Here is a 21378-nt window from a genome sequence, read left to right on the forward strand (position 1 = left end):
AGGTAACAACAGGGCCAATAACGGACGGACGGACGGACGGACGGACACACACACGGACGGAGCGCAAAACATACTCTCTCCCCATGCCTTCGGCCTGGTGGAGACAATAAAACATACTCTCTCCCCATGCCTTCGGCCTGGTGGAGACAATAAAACATACTCTCTCCCCATGCCTTCGGCCTGGTGGAGACAATAAAACATACTCTCTCCCCACGCCTTCGGCCTGGTGGAGACAATAAAACATACTCTCTCCCCACGCCTTCGGCCTGGTGGAGACAATAAAACATACTCTCTCCCCACGCCTTCGGCCTGGTGGAGACAACAAAACATACTCTCTCCCCATGCCTTCGGCCTGGTGGAGACAACAAAACATACTCTCTCCCCATGCCTTCAGCCTGGTGGAGACAACAAAACATACTCTCTCCCCATGCCTTCAGCCTGGTGGAGACAATAAAACATACTCTCTCCCCGTGCCTTCGGCCTGGTGGAGACAATAAAACATACTCTCTCCCCATGCCTTCGGCCTGGTGGAGACAATAAAACATACTCTCTCCCCATGCCTTCGGCCTGGTGGAGACAATAAAACATACTCTCTCCCCATGCCTTCGGCCTGGTGGAGACAATAAAACATACTCTCTCCCCATGCCTTCGGCCTGGTGGAGACAATAAAACATACTCTCTCCCCATGCCTTCGGCCTGGTGGAGACAACAAAACATACTCTCTCCCCATGCCTTCAGCCTGGTGGAGACAATAAAACATACTCTCTCCCCATGCCTTCGGCCTGGTGGAGACAATAAAACATACTCTCTCCCCATGCCTTCAGCCTGGTGGAGACAATAAAACATACTCTCTCCCCATGCCTTCGGCCTGGTGGAGACAATAAAACATACTCTCTCCCCATGCCTTCGGCCTGGTGGAGACAATAAAACATACTCTCTCCCCATGCCTTCGGCCTGGTGGAGACAATAAAACATACTCTCTCCCCATGCCTTCGGCCTGGTGGAGACAATAAAACATACTCTCTCCCCATGCCTTCGGCCTGGTGGAGACAAGTAATGAGCCACACGGACAGCAGACTGAAAATAATAAACAATTCTCACTCTTTGTCTCATCTATGTTTGCCAGAAAATCTAGTCAAAATGTTCTGTGAAGAAGAAATGGCATGATTGAAATGTATAAGCATGTGATAAAACCATGCCAAGCTTTTAGCAGAATAAGTCTGGACAGAAATCTGCTGTGGGAGTTTAATGATTAAAACACCAAATCATCAATACATAATGGGCTCAGGGTTCAACGACTAATGGTTGGAAATGGATTGATTGCAGAGTGCATTCCATTCCCTGTGTCCGAAAGTGTGCCTCTCCGTTCAAACACATTGAGTTCATGTAGACAGGCAGAGGTTCTGGAGCAGATAGATCTGCTTCATGAGGTGCTTGCTGTTTTTCATCTGAAAAGTGGAATATCAATTTCTCACCACCTAAAGTGAGCAGACATGAAACCAGTAGGGGTTCTGCTGGCCTTGATGGCTGCTGCCTTTGCTGCCGAGGGTAAGTTTATTATATGTTTTTGGGATTGTTTTTTTTTGTCTGGTCCAGGGGTTCATCAACCATGTTGGCTTGTGGTGGACATTTTTGTCAACATTCCATTTTTGTAACGGACATACAATGGTAATGGTAATTGGATGTTACCAGAAACACATGAAGAGCTATAGCCCTGAATGACCATAACAGGTCTGTAACTCTGAGAGTGTTCAAATGGACCCTTATGGGTCCATTTGGTTCCATTTGAACACTCTCAGAGTTAACCCATTCTGACCGGGCACCCATTTTGGTGTCAGCATCATGTTATGCTTTAGCTATTTAAAAATAGCAGATCTACAAGCTCATATCGCGCCACCGAGTGGCGCGATACGAGCTTGTAGGTCTGCTATTTTTGAAAAATCGACAAGAACGACTGACATTTTTAGAATCTGATCTCAGGTCAGAATGGGTTCATCAGACCAGTGTGTGTCCGGCGGAAACCTCGTATGAATCTGATCTCAGGTCAGAATGGGTTAAGGCAAATAAAACATTTGAGAACCACTAGTAGCGGTTGGACTCCTAATGTGCCGTAGGAGTCGTAGTAAATAATTGTCATACATATTCTGAAGAAAACCTGGAGACATTACTGACATTCAGTAAGTGGGTGTCATGATCAGAATAAGAACATAATGACGTGTAAAACAACAATCTAAAATTTGTCACGGACAAGCTAGGCAAAGTCTTTGCCACCGACGACGTGTACGGACCTTAGAGTATATATTTCTAGAGAAGGCACCCAGAGGAAACCCTGAGGCGAAATGGACATAGTGGCCGGATTTGGTAGTGCAGCTCGAGCCAGCGCTGCTCCGTTGACTATCATTGCGCACGTTCATGTGATTGGGGCCATGACACGTGAACGAATGTTTCATACGTGAACGCAGCGCAAACGGCACAATGATAGTCAACGGCAGCGCGTTCATGTGTTTGTAACCAAACCGTCCCAGAATGCACTCTGTTCCTACCAGGAAGGAGGAGTGAATCCGCCTCATGCGCTTTTGAGCAACTTAATGCAAGTGGATGGGAGGAGAACTCGGGTGTCTTCTCTATAGATATATAACTCTATGGTACGGACATGTTGGTGACCCCCCTGACGTTGTGTACAGACATGTTGGTGACCCCCCTGACGTTGTGTACAGACATGTTGGTGACCCCCCTGACGTTGTGTACAGACATGTTGGTGACCCCCTGACGTTGTGTACAGACATGTTGGTGACCCCCCTGACGTTGTGTACAGACATGTTGGTGACCCCCTGACGTTGTGTACAGACATGTTGGTGACCCCCTGACGTTGTGTACAGACATGTTGGTGACCCCCTGATGTTGTGTACAGACATGTTGGTGACCCCCTGACGTTGTTTACAGACATGTTGGTGACCCCCTGATGTTGTGTACAGACATGTTGGTGACCCCCTGACGTTGTGTACAGACATGTTGGTGACCCCCCTGATGTTGTGTACAGACATGTTGGTGACCCCCTGACGTTGTTTACAGACATGTTGGTGACCCCCTGACGTTGTGTACAGACATGTTGGTGACCCCCCTGATGTTGTGTACAGACATGTTGGTGACCCCCCTGACGTTGTGTACAGACATGTTGGTGACCCCCTGACGTTGTGTACAGACATGTTGGTGACCCCCTGACGTTGTGTACAGACATGTTGGTGACCCCCCTGACGTTGTGTACAGACATGTTGGTGACCCCCCTGACGTTGTGTACAGACATGTTGGTGACCCCCCTGACGTTGTGTACAGACATGTTGGTGACCCCCTGACGTTGTTTACAGACATGTTGGTGACCCCCTGACGTTGTGTACAGACATGTTGGTGACCCCCTGATGTTGTGTACAGACATGTTGGTGACCCCCTGACGTTGTGTACAGACATGTTGGTGACCCCCTGATGTTGTGTACAGACATGTTGGTGACCCCCCTGATGTTGTGTACAGACATGTTGGTGACCCCCTGACGTTGTGTACAGACATGTTGGTGACCCCCCTGATGTTGTGTACAGACATGTTGGTGACCCCCTGACGTTGTGTACAGACATGTTGGTGACCCCCTGACGTTGTGTACAGACATGTTGGTGACCCCCTGATGTTGTGTACAGACATGTTGGTGACCCCCCTGATGTTGTGTACAGACATGTTGGTGACCCCCTGATGTTGTGTACAGACATGTTGGTGACCCCCCTGATGTTGTGTACAGACATGTTGGTGACCCCCTGATGTTGTGTACAGACATGTTGGTGACCCCCTGATGTTGTGTACAGACATGTTGGTGACCCCCCTGATGTTGTGTACAGACATGTTGGTGACCCCCTGACGTTGTGTACAGACATGTTGGTGACCCCCCTGACGTTGTGTACAGACATGTTGGTGACCCCCTGACGTTGTGTACAGACATGTTGGTGACCCCCTGACGTTGTGTACAGACATGTTGGTGACCCCCCTGATGTTGTGTACAGACATGTTGGTGACCCCCTGACGTTGTGTACAGACATGTTGGTGACCCCCTGACGTTGTGTACAGACATGTTGGTGACCCCCTGACGTTGTTTACAGACATGTTGGTGACCCCCCTGATGTTGTGTACAGACATGTTGGTGACCCCCCTGATGTTGTGTACAGACATGTTGGTGACCCCCTGACGTTGTTTACAGACATGTTGGTGACCCCCTGACGTTGTGTACAGACATGTTGGTGACCCCCTGACGTTGTGTACAGACATGTTGGTGACCCCCCTGATGTTGTGTACAGACATGTTGGTGACCCCCTGACGTTGTGTACAGACATGTTGGTGACCCCCTGATGTTGTGTACAGACATGTTGGTGACCCCCTGATGTTGTGTACAGACATGTTGGTGACCCCCTGACGTTGTGTACAGACATGTTGGTGACCCCCTGATGTTGTGTACAGACATGTTGGTGACCCCCCTGATGTTGTGTACAGACATGTTGGTGACCCCCTGACGTTGTGTACAGACATGTTGGTGACCCCCTGACGTTGTGTACAGACATGTTGGTGACCCCCTGACGTTGTGTACAGACATGTTGGTGACCCCCTGACGTTGTGTACAGACATGTTGGTGACCCCCCTGATGTTGTGTACAGACATGTTGGTGACCCCCCTGATGTTGTGTACAGACATGTTGGTGACCCCCTGACGTTGTGTACAGACATGTTGGTGACCCCCTGACGTTGTGTACAGACATGTTGGTGACCCCCCTGATGTTGTGTACAGACATGTTGGTGACCCCCCTGATGTTGTGTACAGACATGTTGGTGACCCCCTGACGTTGTGTACAGACATGTTGGTGACCCCCCTGACGTTGTGTACAGACATGTTGGTGACCCCCTGATGTTGTGTACAGACATGTTGGTGACCCCCTGACGTTGTGTACAGACATGTTGGTGACCCCCCTGACGTTGTGTACAGACATGTTGGTGACCCCCCTGACGTTGTGTACAGACATGTTGGTGACCCCCTGATGTTGTGTACAGACATGTTGGTGACCCCCTGACGTTGTGTACAGACATGTTGGTGACCCCCTGATGTTGTGTACAGACATGTTGGTGACCCCCTGACGTTGTGTACAGACATGTTGGTGACCCCCTGACGTTGTGTACAGACATGTTGGTGACCCCCCTGACGTTGTGTACAGACATGTTGGTGACCCCCTGATGTTGTGTACAGACATGTTGGTGACCCCCTGACGTTGTGTACAGACATGTTGGTGACCCCCCTGACGTTGTGTACAGACATGTTGGTGACCCCCTGATGTTGTGTACAGACATGTTGGTGACCCCCTGATGTTGTGTACAGACATGTTGGTGACCCCCCTGATGTTGTGTACAGACATGTTGGTGACCCCCTGATGTTGTGTACAGACATGTTGGTGACCCCCTGACGTTGTTTACAGACATGTTGGTGACCCCCTGACGTTGTGTACAGACATGTTGGTGACCCCCTGATGTTGTGTACAGACATGTTGGTGACCCCCTGATGTTGTGTACAGACATGTTGGTGACCCCCTGATGTTGTGTACAGACATGTTGGTGACCCCCTGATGTTGTGTACAGACATGTTGGTGACCCCCTGATGTTGTGTACAGACATGTTGGTGACCCCCTGACGTTGTGTACAGACATGTTGGTGACCCCCTGACGTTGTGTACAGACATGTTGGTGACCCCCTGATGTTGTGTACAGACATGTTGGTGACCCCCTGACGTTGTGTACAGACATGTTGGTGACCCCCCCTGGTCTGGTTATTGTGATAGTAGCTAAAAGGTAAAGTATGAGTTCTAAATGTACATTGATTTAGTTAGTTAACAAAGCCATAAACAGTGAATTGAGAGGGAGTGAAGATAGATTCTAACCAGACATGGCAACCCTTCGTTGAATATTTCAATAGGTGCACGCTAGCCTGAGCTAACGTGTTAGGTTTCTGGTCTAGAGGGGCGGGTCGCGGCTGAGATTTGCGCACTCCCTGATTGGATCTCATCGATCTGTCCGTCACCCCCGGCCCCTCCTCTCCCCCCTATAGTGCAGCGCTACGTCACATCATTTGGAGCGACGCCCACCCGGAAGGGTTGACTCACCACTTTTAGACCAGAGCGGCCAATGCGTTCCTCCAGGCTTTACATTTTTGCACCAACAAAAATGAAAGCCTGGTACCGAGGCTAGGTGCACGCTAACCCCTCCTACACAATAGACAGCACAATAGAAAATTGGAAAGAAAAAAAGTGTTTTTTCTCATTTAAAAAAAGAATGTCTGTAATTCACTTAATTTTCAACAACATGTTGGGAAAGTTTGAGAGCAAGAGTGTCTGTCCTGTTGTCTGTTTTGTTTGTCTGTTCACACTTTGTCATTGTTTAACTGTTTTTAGTTTTTTCATGTTCATCACATTTATATGTATTTTTTATTATGTATTGTATGTGGAACATTTACATTGCCTGTTATTTTTTTTTCATTTTATTTTACTGATCTACTCATTATCATTGTAGATAATATTCTGATGTTGTCATACAAAAAAATTCCTAATAAAAACAGTATTAAAAAAACAAAAAACAAAGCCATAAACAGCATCACTAGCATACTAGCTGCCATACATATAACCACAGTATATTGCCTGTTACTTTCTTAGCTTACGCATGTTTTATGATAAATGCTTTTTTTGTGATGTATTCCCATGCTTTTTGTTCTTGCTTAATGTAAGTCGCTCTGGATTAAGAGCGTCTGCTAAATGCCTAAATTGTAAATTGTATATTTATTTAGTGCTGTTGCATCAAACACATTTTCCACAGAATCCTGTGTGGGTCGATGTGGCGTCTTCAACCCCCAGACCAAATGCCAATGTGACTCCATGTGTGTCTATCATAGCAGCTGCTGTGGGGACTTTGATACTGCCTGCCCAAAGAAAGGTCAGGAATATATCTTTTTGCACAATATTGAACCAATGAAAAGTAGTCATTGGACCCTGGTTTGTTAAAGGTTTTATGACATTCATTTTCATTTCTTTTTCTTTTTCTTTTTTCTTTTAGGTTTTATGACCTCAATTACACCCAAAAAACCTGAACTTTGAACATTCAGTGGATTTTCTGTGGTCTGAAGTTTTCTTTGGGGTTTGGAAGCCTTTTGAGCTACAATGAAAACAGGCAACACAGTGAAAACAGTGACATCTGCTGGCAAATCCCATTGACATATATGGGATTTGCAGTAAGTGATGTCACTTACTGCCGGCAAATCAGAGCACCTGTTTGAGCCAGAAAACCCCAGATCACAGAAAATCTATACTGAATGTTAAAAGTTCATGTTTTTTGGGTGCAATTGAGATTAGAAAACCTAAAAAAAATAAGAACAATTCCAAAACCTTTTTTTTAATGTCACAATCCCTTTAACCCATTCTGAACGGGCACCCATTTTGGTGTCAGCATCATGTTATGCTTTAGCTATTGAAAAATAGCAGATCTACAAGCTCATATCGCGCCACCGAGTGGCGCGATATGAGCTTGTAGGTCTGCTATTTTTGAAAAATCGAAGAACGACTGACATTTTTAGAATCTGATCTCAGGTCAGAATGGGTTCATCAGACCAGTGTGTGTCCGGCGGAAACCTCGTATGAATCTGATCTCAGGTCAGAATGGGTTAAAACAGCTAACTCCACCAGCTTCTCCCCTTCTCATGCAAGTAATTCACAATATATAAAGTCACAACACCAACTTTGATGAGGCTGTCTCAGTGTTGTTTTTGGCAGCAAATTTCTATTTTAGTTTTAGTCATAGTCTCTTGAATAGCTTTCACTTAGTTTTAGTCACATTTTAGTCAACTGGAATGTTCTAGTGTTTAGTCTAGTTTTAGTCGACTAAATGTCATACGATTTTAGTCGACTAAATCTACAGTTGATTTAGTCGACTAAAATGTGTTTTGACAGGCCTTGATGTCGTTGTAATGACATATTTTACACTTTGGTTGCATGCTGAAAATAGCAGATATACAATCTCACAACGACGCGTTGTGAGATTGTATATCTGCTATTTTCAGCATGCAACCCAGCATAAAACTGGATCTCTTGTCCACTAGTCCCTTCCTAACATTTTAGTCTAGTTTTTATTTGTTGACGAAATTGTCAGTATATTTAGTCTTAGTTTTAGTCATCATAGATTCGTTTTTATTTAGTTTTAGTCAGTGAAAAAAGGTAGTCGACGAACATTTTTCGTCTTAGTTTTAGTCGAAGACATGATATTACAGTAGGCCTAATGGCCTCTCGCTACTGTATGCTGTACTGTATGTAAAACAATATCAATCCAAACCAGTCTCGGATACAGTGGACCCTCTTCTCCCTTCAATGTACCGGTATAGCCAAAAACAAAAAGACTCTCTGGTAACCTGGAATGTACAATCATGTCAGGACTGTGGTGTACTCGTTTGACTTTAATTATTCTTATTTTTGTCTGTGTAATGTAATGTCCCGTATTGTGATATTTGTTGTTTTTCAATGTTGTTTTTTTTTTTTACTGGGTGGTTCTATTATGCATCGTATTACGATAAGAACAAGCTGTGAAATTCAGAGCCTCAATAAGAATACATTGAAGGAAAAAAAAACAATATCAATCCATAATGGACGGTATCCTGGTGACTGGTTCGATAAGCATAGAGACAATCGTTCATATGTCACCGAACACTCTAGCTTTAAATCTTATATTATTCATGTGTGCAACATATTGTGACACTGACACTTTTTTTTTTTTTTTTTTTTTGACCCACAATTTTGTAACCCATTTTTCCCCCCTGTGTCAATCATCCTGTGATGTGATCCTGGGCTCTACACACCCTCCGCCAACCTGGGGAGAGCAACGGACTTGAACTCATGCTTCCTTCATGCCTGAGTGTCCAAGTTGCTCCTTTACACCTGACAGGGGGGAGTTTCCCTGGTTGGACGTAGCGCGTGGAAGGAACACGTTATTCCAACCAGTTCCTTTCCCCTCCATCAGGCGTCCCGGCTGGCCAGGGGGAGGCAGTTTAGAGACCAGGATTACTGCATGTTTTTTGTGAGGGTACCTACCCTAGGGGACATAGGGAGAACATGTGAGGGTACCTACCCTAGGGGACACGGGGAGAACATGTGAGGGTACCTACCCTAGGGGACACGGGGAGAACATGTGAGGGTACCTACCCTAGGGGACACAGGGAGAACATGTGAGGGTACCTACCCTAGGGGACACGGGGAGAACATGTGAGGGTACCTACCCTAGGGGACACGGGGAGAACATGTGAGGGTACCTACCCTAGGGGACACGGGGAGAACATGTGAGGGTACCTACCCTAGGGGACACGGGGAGAACATGTGAGGGTACCTACCCTAGGGGACACGGGGAGAACATGTGAGGGTACCTACCCTAGGGGACACGGGGAGAACATGTGAGGGTACCTACCCTAGGGGACACGGGGAGAACATGTGAGGGTACCTACCCTATAGGGGACACGGGGAGAACATGTGAGGGTACCTACCCTATAGGGGACACGGGGAGAACATGCAAACTCCACACAGACACTGACACTAACCTTATATACCATTCATTCAGTTGCTCGTGGTGATGCATTCGATGAAGTAGAAGATACCACAGCTACCACAATGTCCCCTGAGACCACCATAGCACCGATGACCAGCACAACACCCGCACCCACCACCACCCCCCCTCCCTCCACCACGGATCGCCCCACCTGGCCCCCAGACCCCGATGCAATCCCCTGCAGTGGACGACCATTTGATGCTTTCCTGCAGGTGAAGAATGGCTCCATCTATGCATTCAGAGGTGGGTCTACTCTAGATACAACTATATGTGCTCAGAAGAGCCAGTTAACCAAGGTGTCAGTTTGTCTATAGGGTCTACCAAAATCTCCCGGAGGGGGCGTTAACATATGTGTCACGTGGTAGCGGCCGCCATGATGGCAGGCTTTTCTGCTTTGTTTACAGTCAGCGACCATCCGTGTGCGTTCTAATTTTTAAACACCAGAGGGAGTTCAACGAGCTCGTTCCTGGCGACAACACAGTGAGCCAACACCAGGATGGAAAGAAAAAACGTCGGCCTCGACATACCTTGCTTACAAGGACAAGCTTAACTTTGAGGAAAGGGAGCGTTACCTCAACAAAATCAAGGATATTGACCCCTATGAACACACTGACTGAACATAGGATTCGATCTTCTACCACCACTAATGCGACTAGATTTAATGCTTGTCCTTGTAAGGTATGTCGAGGCTGACGTTTTTTCTAACACCAAAAGGGGTTCCCGTTCAGAATGGGTTAAGTGACAAGAATATCATTTGCCCATGGAACGAGACAACAATCCTACAATGTACAACTCACTGTTACTGTACATCGACACTGGATGTTTGGGCTTAGCTGACAGAAATACTATTTTGCTGATCCAATGTCTCCCACCCCACTGACCCCAGGTCATTATTTCTTTGAGCTGGATGAGAGGTCAGTTCTTCCTGGTTACCCCAAACTCATCAAAGACGTGTGGGGGATCTCTGGTCCCATCGATGCCGCTTTCACACGCATCAACTGCCAGGGAAAGACCTACATATTCAAGGTACTGCCTCATATCTTTCATATCAGGGAAAAACCTACATATTCAAGGTACTGCCTCATATCTTTCTGAAGCACCAGTGTGCAATGCTCTAACAGAGCTAGCCATGGTTCATGACTCTCGTATTCATACGAGAGTCATGAAGTAACTTCACCCTGTTTTTGGCGAACGCTACATTTACAAAGAATTAAAATATATAAACATTCGCATTTCAAATATAAAGTACTCACAATTTGTCCCACGGGTGTTAGTTAGTTGCTGCACCAGCGATTAGAATTTCTGAATCCCGCGTTGTTTAATAAAAAGCATTTTTATCCGAACTGTTATTTTGCCATTGGCTTTCAACTACGCGCCCCTATCGGTCGGGAGGAGGGTGGCACTCGGTGTGTTCGATATAGGTACGCTGGCCTGACCGCCCTGCCAATACAGACTAATAGGCGAGTGCGCTCCCGGTGTGCAACTGTGGATTTCCCCAAACGAACCCCGTTTGAAAAAAGTAGCCGGGGAGCTCGGACAAAAATGCTTTTTATTAAACAACGCGGGACGCAGCAATTCTAATCGCTGGCGCTGCTACTAACTAACACCCGTGGGACAAATTGTGAGTACTTTATATTTGAAATCTGAATGTTTATATATACGGAAATCTTGTAAATGCAGCGAGCGCAAAAACCAGGGCTAAGTTTCTGCATGACTGTCATGATAATCATCATGGCAGTCATGTTCCAGGGCTATAACAGAGCAGAACCTTGATGCTGATGTTGGAATTAAAAATCTACTGCTGGGATAATGAGCCCGGAAACACTTGGAAAGATGAGAGAGGGAGAGGTTTTCTGGCGACTGTCTAAAGAATGCATAAAGGACAGCCCAGATAAAACATAATAAAAAAAGGTACAAAAAGAAATGAAAAGGAACAACAACAAGAGACATTAAATGGTAAATGGTGCATTTATATAGCGCCTTTATCCAAGGTGCTTTACAGAGATTGTGCATTACATTCACCCATTCACACACACATTCATACACCGATGGCAGCGGAAACCATGCAAGGCACCAACCAGCACATCGGGAGCAATTAGGGGTTCAGTGTCTTGCTCAAGGACACTTCGACAGTAACTCTGGGGGAGCCCGGGTTCGAACTGGCAACCTTACGGTTACCATCCAGGCACTCTAACCCCTGAGCCACCACCGCCCCTACTAAACTACATTAAGTACGGTAGCTTCAAGAAAAAATGGATCTAGATTGAGATAGCTGTAGATATAAATCTATATAACATCTCTGATACAGGTAACTGGGACAACGTTTCCATTATAATCCAAATAAGGTTGCTAAATCCAGATTTAGAATGATTGTATTATAAAATACTTGGTTTTCAGTGCTCCTTAACCCATTCTGACCCATTTTGGTGTCAGCCTCATGTCGTGCTTTAGCTATTGAAAAATAGCAGACCTACAAGCTCATAGCGCGCCACCGAGTGGCGCGATACGAGCTTGTAGGTCTGCTATTTTTGAAAAACCGAAGAGCGACTGACATTTTTAGAATCTGATCTCAGGTCAGAATGGGTTCATCAGACCAGTGTACATGTGTCCGGCGGAAACCTTGTATGAATCTGATCTCAGGTCAGAATGGATTAACACCTGGTGTTCTAATCTCGACCTCAGGGGAATAAGTACTGGAGGTTTGAGGACAGTGTTTTGGACGACGACTACCCCAGGGATATTTCAGTGGGCTTCGACGACATCCCAGATGCTGTTAATGCAGCGTTCGCAATAGCAGCACCAGGTCACCATGGCAAAGAGAAGGTCTACTTCTTCAAAGGTTAGGTAACATTACACACAACGCCTTGTTTGTTTATTTAATGTGTGAACTATTTTAGTTAAAGTTCATAGGCCTACTACTCAGTGTTTTACACGCTTAACCCGCATTTTAATCAACCCCCCTTCACTGCCGAGATTGTTGTATTACCTTTAGAGCATACGCTGAATTATTTGGGCTTTTAATCCGCGAAAATCCAGCGAAAAAAGCTCCCGTGGTTTGTTGTGATCCGAGCGTATCATCCACCATCTTGGTGCACCCGGAAGACGCACACAAGACTCGTCTCAATGAGGCGTTGCACCCCATGCATTTCCATTGGCCTCAATTTCCCAGAAGCCCTAGCAGCCCTCAGCATGTGACGATTTCCGGTTTCGTCATCAAAGCGAATGCATCTAGTCTCTATCTCCGCGACGAAGACGGATTTTCTTTTTATTTATTACAATACAGCGGATTAAACACATAAAACAAAAGGCGGGTATAGCGGGGTTGGCAGCGACATTAACCTGGAGTAATCCATTCCCGGCACGGAAACTGTTAAAGTTCATAGGCCTACTACTCAGTATTAAATATATACTCTCAGCTAGAGCTCATGTTGATGTTGTCATAATTCACAAGCACTCTTACACACAGCCACCCATGCATGACGTTCTATGTTTGTCAATTCAGGGGACCAGTATTACCAGTATGAGTTCAAGCACCAGCCGTCCCATGGTGAGTGTGTGCAGATGAGCAGGTCCTCTCCATCCGTCCTGTTCACACGCTACACTGAGCTGTACTCTGACCACACATGGGAGAGCCTCTTCACTCAGCTCTTTGGAGGCTCCGGTGAGACACGGTTTCTTTAGAAACTCCTTTCTGTTGTCACAGTAGTCCTTCTGTCAACAGCCTCCTAATCATAGAATCCTCAAAAACACATGTCTCCACTGCTATTTCAAAGAAATGATGGGTGGTGGTGGTGGGGATACTCGTCAGTGCACAATTTCAAATAATACTAATTTGTATTTGCATTTAAACTACACAAGCGAACCACGCCAAGTCAGGAGCGATGTAGGTTGGTACTTATTCTTGGTAATGCATGAGAATACCCATTGTCTGTCTGTCTGTCTGTCTGTCTGTCTGTCTGTCTGTGTCACTTATATGTCCATATATGGACTGTTCTGTATCTGTCTGTTAAAGTCCAGGGTCGTCACAACAAGGGCCCTCGTTTGATCAGTGAGGACTGGATGGGCATCAGACCCCCCGTCGACGCTGCCATGGTGGGCCGCGTCTACGTCAGTCCCCAGCCCGACGCAAGCCCCCCCCCGACCCGACACCCTTATATAATATGTGGGCGGGGGGGCAGAAGGGGGGGCAGAAGGGGGGGCGGAAGGGGGGGCCGCCACAGCCGCTCCCTGTCCCTGTTTGATTACTTCAGCGACTACGAGGACAGTGAGATCCCTGACTATGACACCACCACACAGAACCACAGGGGGGCGCCGTCACAGAATGTCTACTTCTTCAAGAGAGGTGTGTATGTATTAGGGATGTCAATTATCCATTCATTCATTCATTGATAACCTTATCGATCGATTAACCGGTTATAGTTGATAAGCGGCGTTCACAGAATGTCTACTTCTTCAAGAGAGGTGTGTATGTATTAGGGATGTCAATTATCGATTCATTCATTCATTGATAACCTTATCGATCGATTAACCAGGTTATAGTTGATAAGCGGCGTTTTTTTTTTTAAGAAATTCCGAGAATCTTAATTTCCCTCAATGTCTAACATAAACATGTGTTGATTGGAGTCCCAGAGATAAAATGACTTTTCTAAAACGGGTAGTCCCAATACTGCCATTCTGATTGGCTGGTTACCGTCACGTGACCGGTGTAAATTTCACCGATAACCCACTCCTTCAATCACTTTGTATCAAACTGCAGCCTTGTAGCTGAACTGGGGAAGGGGAGCGCTTGATTGCTTTACAAACACATGCCGTGCGGGCGTCTAAGCACCGCCCGGCTCATATGACTGTGAATGTGTGGCTCCAGGCAGCCCCGTAAATACATCAAGCGCTATTCTCCCGTCACATAGGCTACTTGCGGAGCAAAACAAGGAAGTGTTTTGGCTCTGGGTCGCTCGCTCTGGTGGCACAAAGCGTAGATACTTTTGTGAATTTAATAGTTTTAATATTGCTATATGTTTGTAACCGTTTTAGAAAAGCAATAAGCCACTCGAGGCCCCAGCTTACCGGGTATTTTACACTGGCTGGGAGGTAGAAGACCCTCCGCTGCGCGTCGGGTCTGCCTACGCTCCCAGGCAGTGTAAAATACCCGGTAACCTGAGACCTCTCGTGGCTTATTGCTTAAATCAAAATGTGGGTCTGTGACCTAATGCATATCGTGTCCTTGGAAATGGAAAAGGTTGAGAATCACTGTCACTACAGTAAGCAGGGGATGTGATTGTATAAATGTATATTAATGTATGGTGTTCTTATTTCACCAGATAAATACTACAGGGTGGACCTGAAGTCTAAGTATGTGGACCATGCCAACCCTCCATACCCACGATCCACTGCAGAACACTGGCTGGGCTGCCAGCGTGAAAGGACCGATACCGGACAACTCACCCCGGTGCGTGCCCGTTTTTCCTCCCGGAATGTTCCCCAGTGAGGGGGATAACTTTGTAATATTATGCTATTGGCTGTTTGTATTCTTTTTGGAAAAATATAAAAAGATACTCCTGTGGGAAGGCTATATTATTTTACTTATATTGACCCTATAAACAATTTAGTATTATTTAGTATTATGTAAGGTTTTGCCCAATCAAATGGTACCTCGTCAGATAATCCCCCACATATCCTACAACAACTTCTGTGAACAGACTTCACTGTAGTAGCTTTTCATAAATTATATTTGTACTGTCTGCTGTCATAAAAGTGTATTGTTAGAGAAATTCAAAGTCCAGCCGTCTGCTGTCCAGCCTCTCCCACCCCTCACTGGGGAACATTCTCACTGGGGAACATTCTGGGAGGAAAACAGAAACGGGGCGAGTTGTCTTCTTACCGAAGGGACCAGCGATGACTCATGGGCAGAGAAGAGATAGATGGGTAGACCTCCAAAAGCTTCATAGATTTATAGGCTTAATTGGTCACACTCATGTATGAGCAGAGACTGCCAGCAATGTCCAGCATAATTATATAATTTGAAAAGTCATGAAAATAACTAGTAATAACTATAAGTATACAGTGTAAGTAAGTGACAAAAACAAGTGTTATAGTGTAAGAAATCTAGCAAGTGTGTAACTTTAAGAATTGCGCCTTCCCTGCTGGGGTATAGGATATAGAAAATATATGTAATATACAGGTAGAATTATAGTTGCTTATTATAGCTAGTAGGTTATTACTATTACAGAGAATTTTTTTGAATTTGTAAACAAGGATATATACATAATATAGAGTTTAGAATATACCAACTGTATAAGGGCCAAATGACCACCAATGTCACCAAACACCTTTTATGTAACCTTGGGGTGGCGCTCTTGTTTACATAAGCGTCAAGTTCACGGGCATGGTGAGGGAAGGATTGACCCGGAAGCGCAAACGGCTTTGACCGCAGGTACTAGGGCTGTCAAAAAAAATCGATTCGAGTTAGAACCGCGATTCTAATGCCGTCCGATTCAGAATCGATTCTCATTTTCCAAAAATCTTTTTTTTTTTTTTTTTTGCACAAATGTACCTGTACCTGACAATGCATTATGGCCTGGGTTTCTGCATAATGCATTTACTACCAGCTAAGCTAAGCCTGCCAATTGTATTTATTTTACACCTGTTTTAATACTAATATATTGTTCTGGTATTGAGTGAGAAGATTTTGTAACTTTTCTACTGGTTCAAATTTGTGCAAGCTAAATAAATGAGACATGTTCTTACTCTTGGATTTAACCTTTGTGTGTTTAAATCATTCAGTTGATAAAACCTTTACAATTATACAAGCTTTTTACTAAATGTACTCTGCTTTCATGCCAGAAGACTGGAGTAGATCATGCTAAAATTCTATTTAATTGTTTTTAATAAAATTAAAAAACTGCTTTAGAATCGGGAAAAATACTTTTTTGAATCGAGAATCGGAAAAATCGAAAAGATCGTTTTTGAATCGAATTGTCACCCCAAGAATCGGAAACGAATCGAATCGTGGGACACCTAAAGATTCGCAGCCCTAGCAGGTACGTTAGCACTTTGAAATGGTGTGGAGCGAAATGTCTGTCTGTTTCAGTCTGAAATATCCATTGTCTGTAATCTGTTCTAATTATGGTTTGTTTGTTTGTTTGTTTTGGGTGTAATTGAGGTCATAAAACCTAAAAGAAAAAAAGAAAAAGAAAAATAAATGAAAATGAATGTCATAAAACCTTTAAGTGGTGAACAGTTCTTGCCTACTGTGGGTCCACTCGCAATCTAAAAATGTACAATTTACACTAGGAGGTTGTACAAATCGGTGTCCTAAAAATGCTTCATGTGCTCGGTCGGTGAATCGGTGTTTAATGTTTATAGGTTAGTCAGTTGACCTGGCAATTGGGTCATTGTTGGGAGCTCAAAGTCTGATAGCCTGAGGGAAAATGTGACCAGATTTGACTGAGAGACTGCCATCGCGCACATTTCAGCTTTTCACCAGAGGAGAAAAACTTTTGAGTTAATAGCACAGGCAGACTCTTCACATACTAGAGCATGTCTGAAATAAGTGTCGGACCTGAAATCGACATGTAAATATGAAATAAATGCTTAAACATGTAGCTAGGTGTAATGTTAGAGACCACAGAAGACATGTAAATATGAAATAAATGCTTAAACATGTAGCTAGGTGTAATGTTAGAGACCACAGAAGTCAACCTTTCAAGCCTGTTTTCTCAACTCGCTGTTTTCTGCAAGACATCACTCTATAAGCCATATCTCCAAAACTGGTGGGTCAAACTGAACAACCAATATGTCAATTTGAAGCTATGATCCCCTGCTTTCATATGACATGAGAAAACTAAAATTCAAAAACATCCAATGGCAGTCTCTCAGTCAAATTTGGTCACAAATGCTCTTTCCGTAGTGGCTTTGTGGCCGTGCATGTATTGGCCTGACCACAGCAGCGTATACACAGTCCAGTGCCATGGGGCTGACGGAAGTCCTTTAACCACTTAAACGCTATAGTCTTAGTAAAAAAGGTCTTGACTTACAACTGTACTAAGAAAAGTTCTCGTCTACACCAAATCTATTTGCCAAACGTAGCAGATCTACAAGCTCAAAACATGGCTTGCGATCCCGTTTTTGAGCTCTTAGATTGACTATCTTTGGCAATAAAAAACACACAGAAATGAGAATCTTCCCATTTTTTCTTCCCATTGGTCATCCGTGATGACCACGGATATGGTCTAAAAGTGTGAAAAACGTTGTTTTTTTTTCATTTCACTACGCCAGGGGTCCTCAACTAGAAATGATGATGGTCCATAAATATTATTTTTTTGAATAAGACCGTGCGCGGCGTCCATCGGAGAGCGGGGCTCTATGCCCGTTTAGTATGGTCAAGCCAAGCTTATACAAATCAGATCCCCTTCCACCCAACCAATAATGGGGTGCAGAGTGCAGGCCCGGAGTGGAACTCCAAATCAGGCCGGGAGTTATACGCCCTGGCAGGCCACACTGCGCGCGCGCGTAGCGCGCGCCAGAATTTTGGGGGCCCTTGGGGGACATTTTGGGGGCCTTTGCAGGAATTTCATATGAGAAATGTACCATCTGATTTTATTTATATTATTAACTTCTTCCCTTAATTATTAACAAAAGACACACAATGTAGTTGTGCTGCAGCAACACTGCCTGTATTGAATTGAAATTGACTGTGGCTGGCCTGGCCTGAGCTTAGGAGAGATTTTTCTTTTGCTGGCCTGACCTGATGCAAAAAATTGCCTAAGGTCCGCAGAGAGGTGGTCCGCGGTCCGGTCGTGGACCGCAGTCCGCCAGTTGAGTACCCCTGCACTACGCCTTTAACCCATTCTGACCTGAGATCAGATTCATACGAGGTTTCCGCCGGACACACACTGGTCTGATTAACCCCATTCTGACCTGAGATCAGATTCTAAAAATGTCAGTCGTTCTTCGATTTTTTCAAAAATAGCAGACCTACAAGCTACTGCTTATTTACATTGATTGTTTGACAAAAACACATCGTTTTGCAGAGCATGGGGTCTTCAACAGGTGGTCCGGTGCCAATAGGGGGGGTCCTCAGAGTTACTACAGGGGGGGGGGGGGGGGGGGGGATGTACGGGGCTGTCAAGGCCAGAAAGTAGTTTGTTTGCCACTCAGTATAGCCGAGAGCACAGAGCATAAATCACAGTTAAGACTGTGGGCTGCTTGGAGGACAAAGTGAACCATAACAAGTCAAAGGGAGGCTATTTAACACAAACTAGGCCACAGTGGAGACACACAGGCTCCCTCAGAACACCAGATATCACTATGAATTATACAAGCATCGTCAGTGAGTGACAAAACACAGAAAGGTCAGAGAGAATCAACCATGTATTTTCTTCCCCCTCCACTTAACGAGATCAGATTCATAACGAGGTTTCCACTGGACACACACTGGTCTGATGAACCCATTCTGACCCGAGATCAGATTCATACGAGGTTTCCACTGGACACACACTGGTCTGATTAACCCATTCTGACCCGAGATCAGATTCATACGAGGTTTCCACTGGACACACACTGGTCTGATTAACCCATTCTGACCTGAGATCAGATTCTAAAAATGTCAGTCGTTCTTCGATTTTTTTTCAAAAATAGCAGACCTACAAGCTCGTATCGCGCCACTCGGTGGCGCGATATGAGCTTGTAGATCTGCTATTTTTCAATAGATAAAGCATAACATGATGCTAACACCAAAATGGGTGCCCGTTCAGAATGGGTTAATTTAACCCATTTAGACCTTAGAGCTTTATAGCTTTTAACCATTATTTAAAACTTTAGCTGTTGAAAAATAGCAGATCTACAAGCTCATAGCACGGCACTGTGTGCCGCCGCGCAATGAGCTTGTAGATCTGTTATTTTTTGAAAAATCGTATAAACGTAAATGCAAATCTTCGAATATTATATTATTTCACGGCGAAAAAAAAAAAAAAACTACATATTTTCAGATGGCGGCCAATTACATAATATACAGTAATATTGGGGGGGGTCCTTGACACAGAAACATGAGGTTTTTCTGAAAACAGTCATGATTTACAGTAGAAGACCTTTGTAGAATCAGTTCTAAATGGGTTAACCCCCCCCCCACACCCCATTTACAGTAATCATCGGGTGAGGGGGGGGGGGACTTGAACCGAACCTTCCGGGCCAAAAATCATGCTCGTCCACAAACCAGCGGTGGAGTGAGAGAGCGAGTGACGGTCGTCCTGAAGGTCAGAATGTTGACCACACGACCACAGCATCCTGGGATGGGTCGTCTCCCAGGCAACCAGCCACCACTGCAGCTAAACGCAGCCACGGAGACACGTTTAGTTAAGGCCATTCTGACCTGAGATCAGACTCTAAAAATGTCTTCTACATCCTGACAGTTTTCCGAAAAAGCTATGTTTCTATGTCAGTCTTTCTTCGATTTTTCCAAAAATAGCAGACCTACAAGCTCGTAGCGCGCCACTCGGTGGCGCGCTATGAGCTTGTAGATCTGCTATTTTTCAATAGCTAAAGCATAACGTAACGCTAACATCAAAAGGGGTTCCGCCCCAAAATGGTTTAAGACCTGAGGCCGATTCCACAAGACCCTCTGCTCTTATATTAGTCTGGAGAGGTTTTCTGTAAATGATAAGTTTTCTGAAAAACGTATCAGTGGTGCTCAAACTTTTCCATGTCCTTTCATGACGCCTAGAATATATTGGCTGAGGACCCTCCCCCCCCCCCCCCAAGCCCTCAAAAAAAGCAGATCTACAAGCTTGATCTGCTATGAAGTGGTTCCAGGTGGTCCCCCCAGTTAAACTTAACCCATTCTGACCTGAGATCAGATTCTAAAAATGTCTGTTTGAAAATGACAGTTTTCTGATGTTTCTGTGTCAGTCGTTCTTCGATTTTTCAAAAATATCAGACCTACAAGTAGATCTGCTATACAAGAGCTTGTAGGTCTGATATTTTTCAATAGCTAAAGCATAACGTAATGCTAACACCAAAAGGGGTGCCCGCCCAAAATGGGTTAAAGGATGGAGAGTTGGTAACCAATTCAGGCCTGACGTCGAATTAAAAAAAAAAATCTAAATCATGACGATTTTCTGAAAGATTTGAGGCACATTTTAACGATTTTTCAAAAAAATAGTAGATCTGCTATTTTTCAATAGCTAAATTATAACATGTTTAAAACACCAAAAGGGGTTCCCGCCCAAAGAGGTTAAGAGAGCATAAAATGAAACCAGTTTCATTTTACACTCTCAAGAGTTAAATGATTGTTAAACATCTGCATTATGTAATTTACGAGAAGTATTTTGATCAACGTTTGCCTGTTATCGCTCCTAAGGTGGCACATCGATACAGCATGGAGTTGTGGACAAAATCATATTGAACGACAACAACATATTCTGGTTTTGGGTCTGAGAGGCTAAATGTCATCAAACGGTGGTCTGTGTCTCTGTGGCTTAAATACAGAATAAATAATGTCCCTGGAAAAGGAAAGGAAAGGAAAGGGTTGGAAACCAGACTGTTTCAGAGTGAAATGGTGACTCACACGTTAGGCCAAGAGCGCCCTCTAGCGTGAAAACACCTGTCTTGACGTGTCATTGACAGTGTGGGCCTTGTTCAAATAAAAATAAAAACATGTTGTGACGTGAATACAAGCGAATACAAGCGGCCGAAATGAGTTGTCTTCGATGGGTTGCTGGCATCTCCCTTAGAG

At 44.8% G+C, this 21378-nt stretch overlaps 2 protein-coding genes across 2 annotated transcripts in view; one reads left to right on the forward strand and one right to left on the reverse strand.

Moving 5' to 3' along the window:
* Window positions 1-21378, reverse strand: part of ninl (ninein-like) — a gene marked incomplete at its 5' end in the record, with an annotated part of 91714 nt that overhangs the window by 62390 nt on the left and 7946 nt on the right. The window lies entirely within an intron of this gene.
* LOC310865202 (vitronectin-like) lies at window positions 1494-21235 on the forward strand (the record flags this gene model as incomplete). Its single annotated transcript, XM_083774226.1, has 9 exons — window positions 1494-1548; window positions 6885-7001; window positions 9663-9893; window positions 10537-10676; window positions 12333-12489; window positions 13153-13311; window positions 13663-13992; window positions 14969-15096; window positions 21218-21235. 9 exons carry the CDS (start codon window positions 1494-1496, stop codon window positions 21233-21235), a joined length of 1335 nt encoding a protein of 444 aa, XP_083630352.1.

The sequence above is a fragment of the Protomyctophum parallelum genome (assembly GCF_964188405.1).
Source record: "Protomyctophum parallelum genome assembly, chromosome: 10".
Lineage (NCBI taxonomy): Eukaryota > Metazoa > Chordata > Actinopteri > Myctophiformes > Myctophidae > Protomyctophum > Protomyctophum parallelum.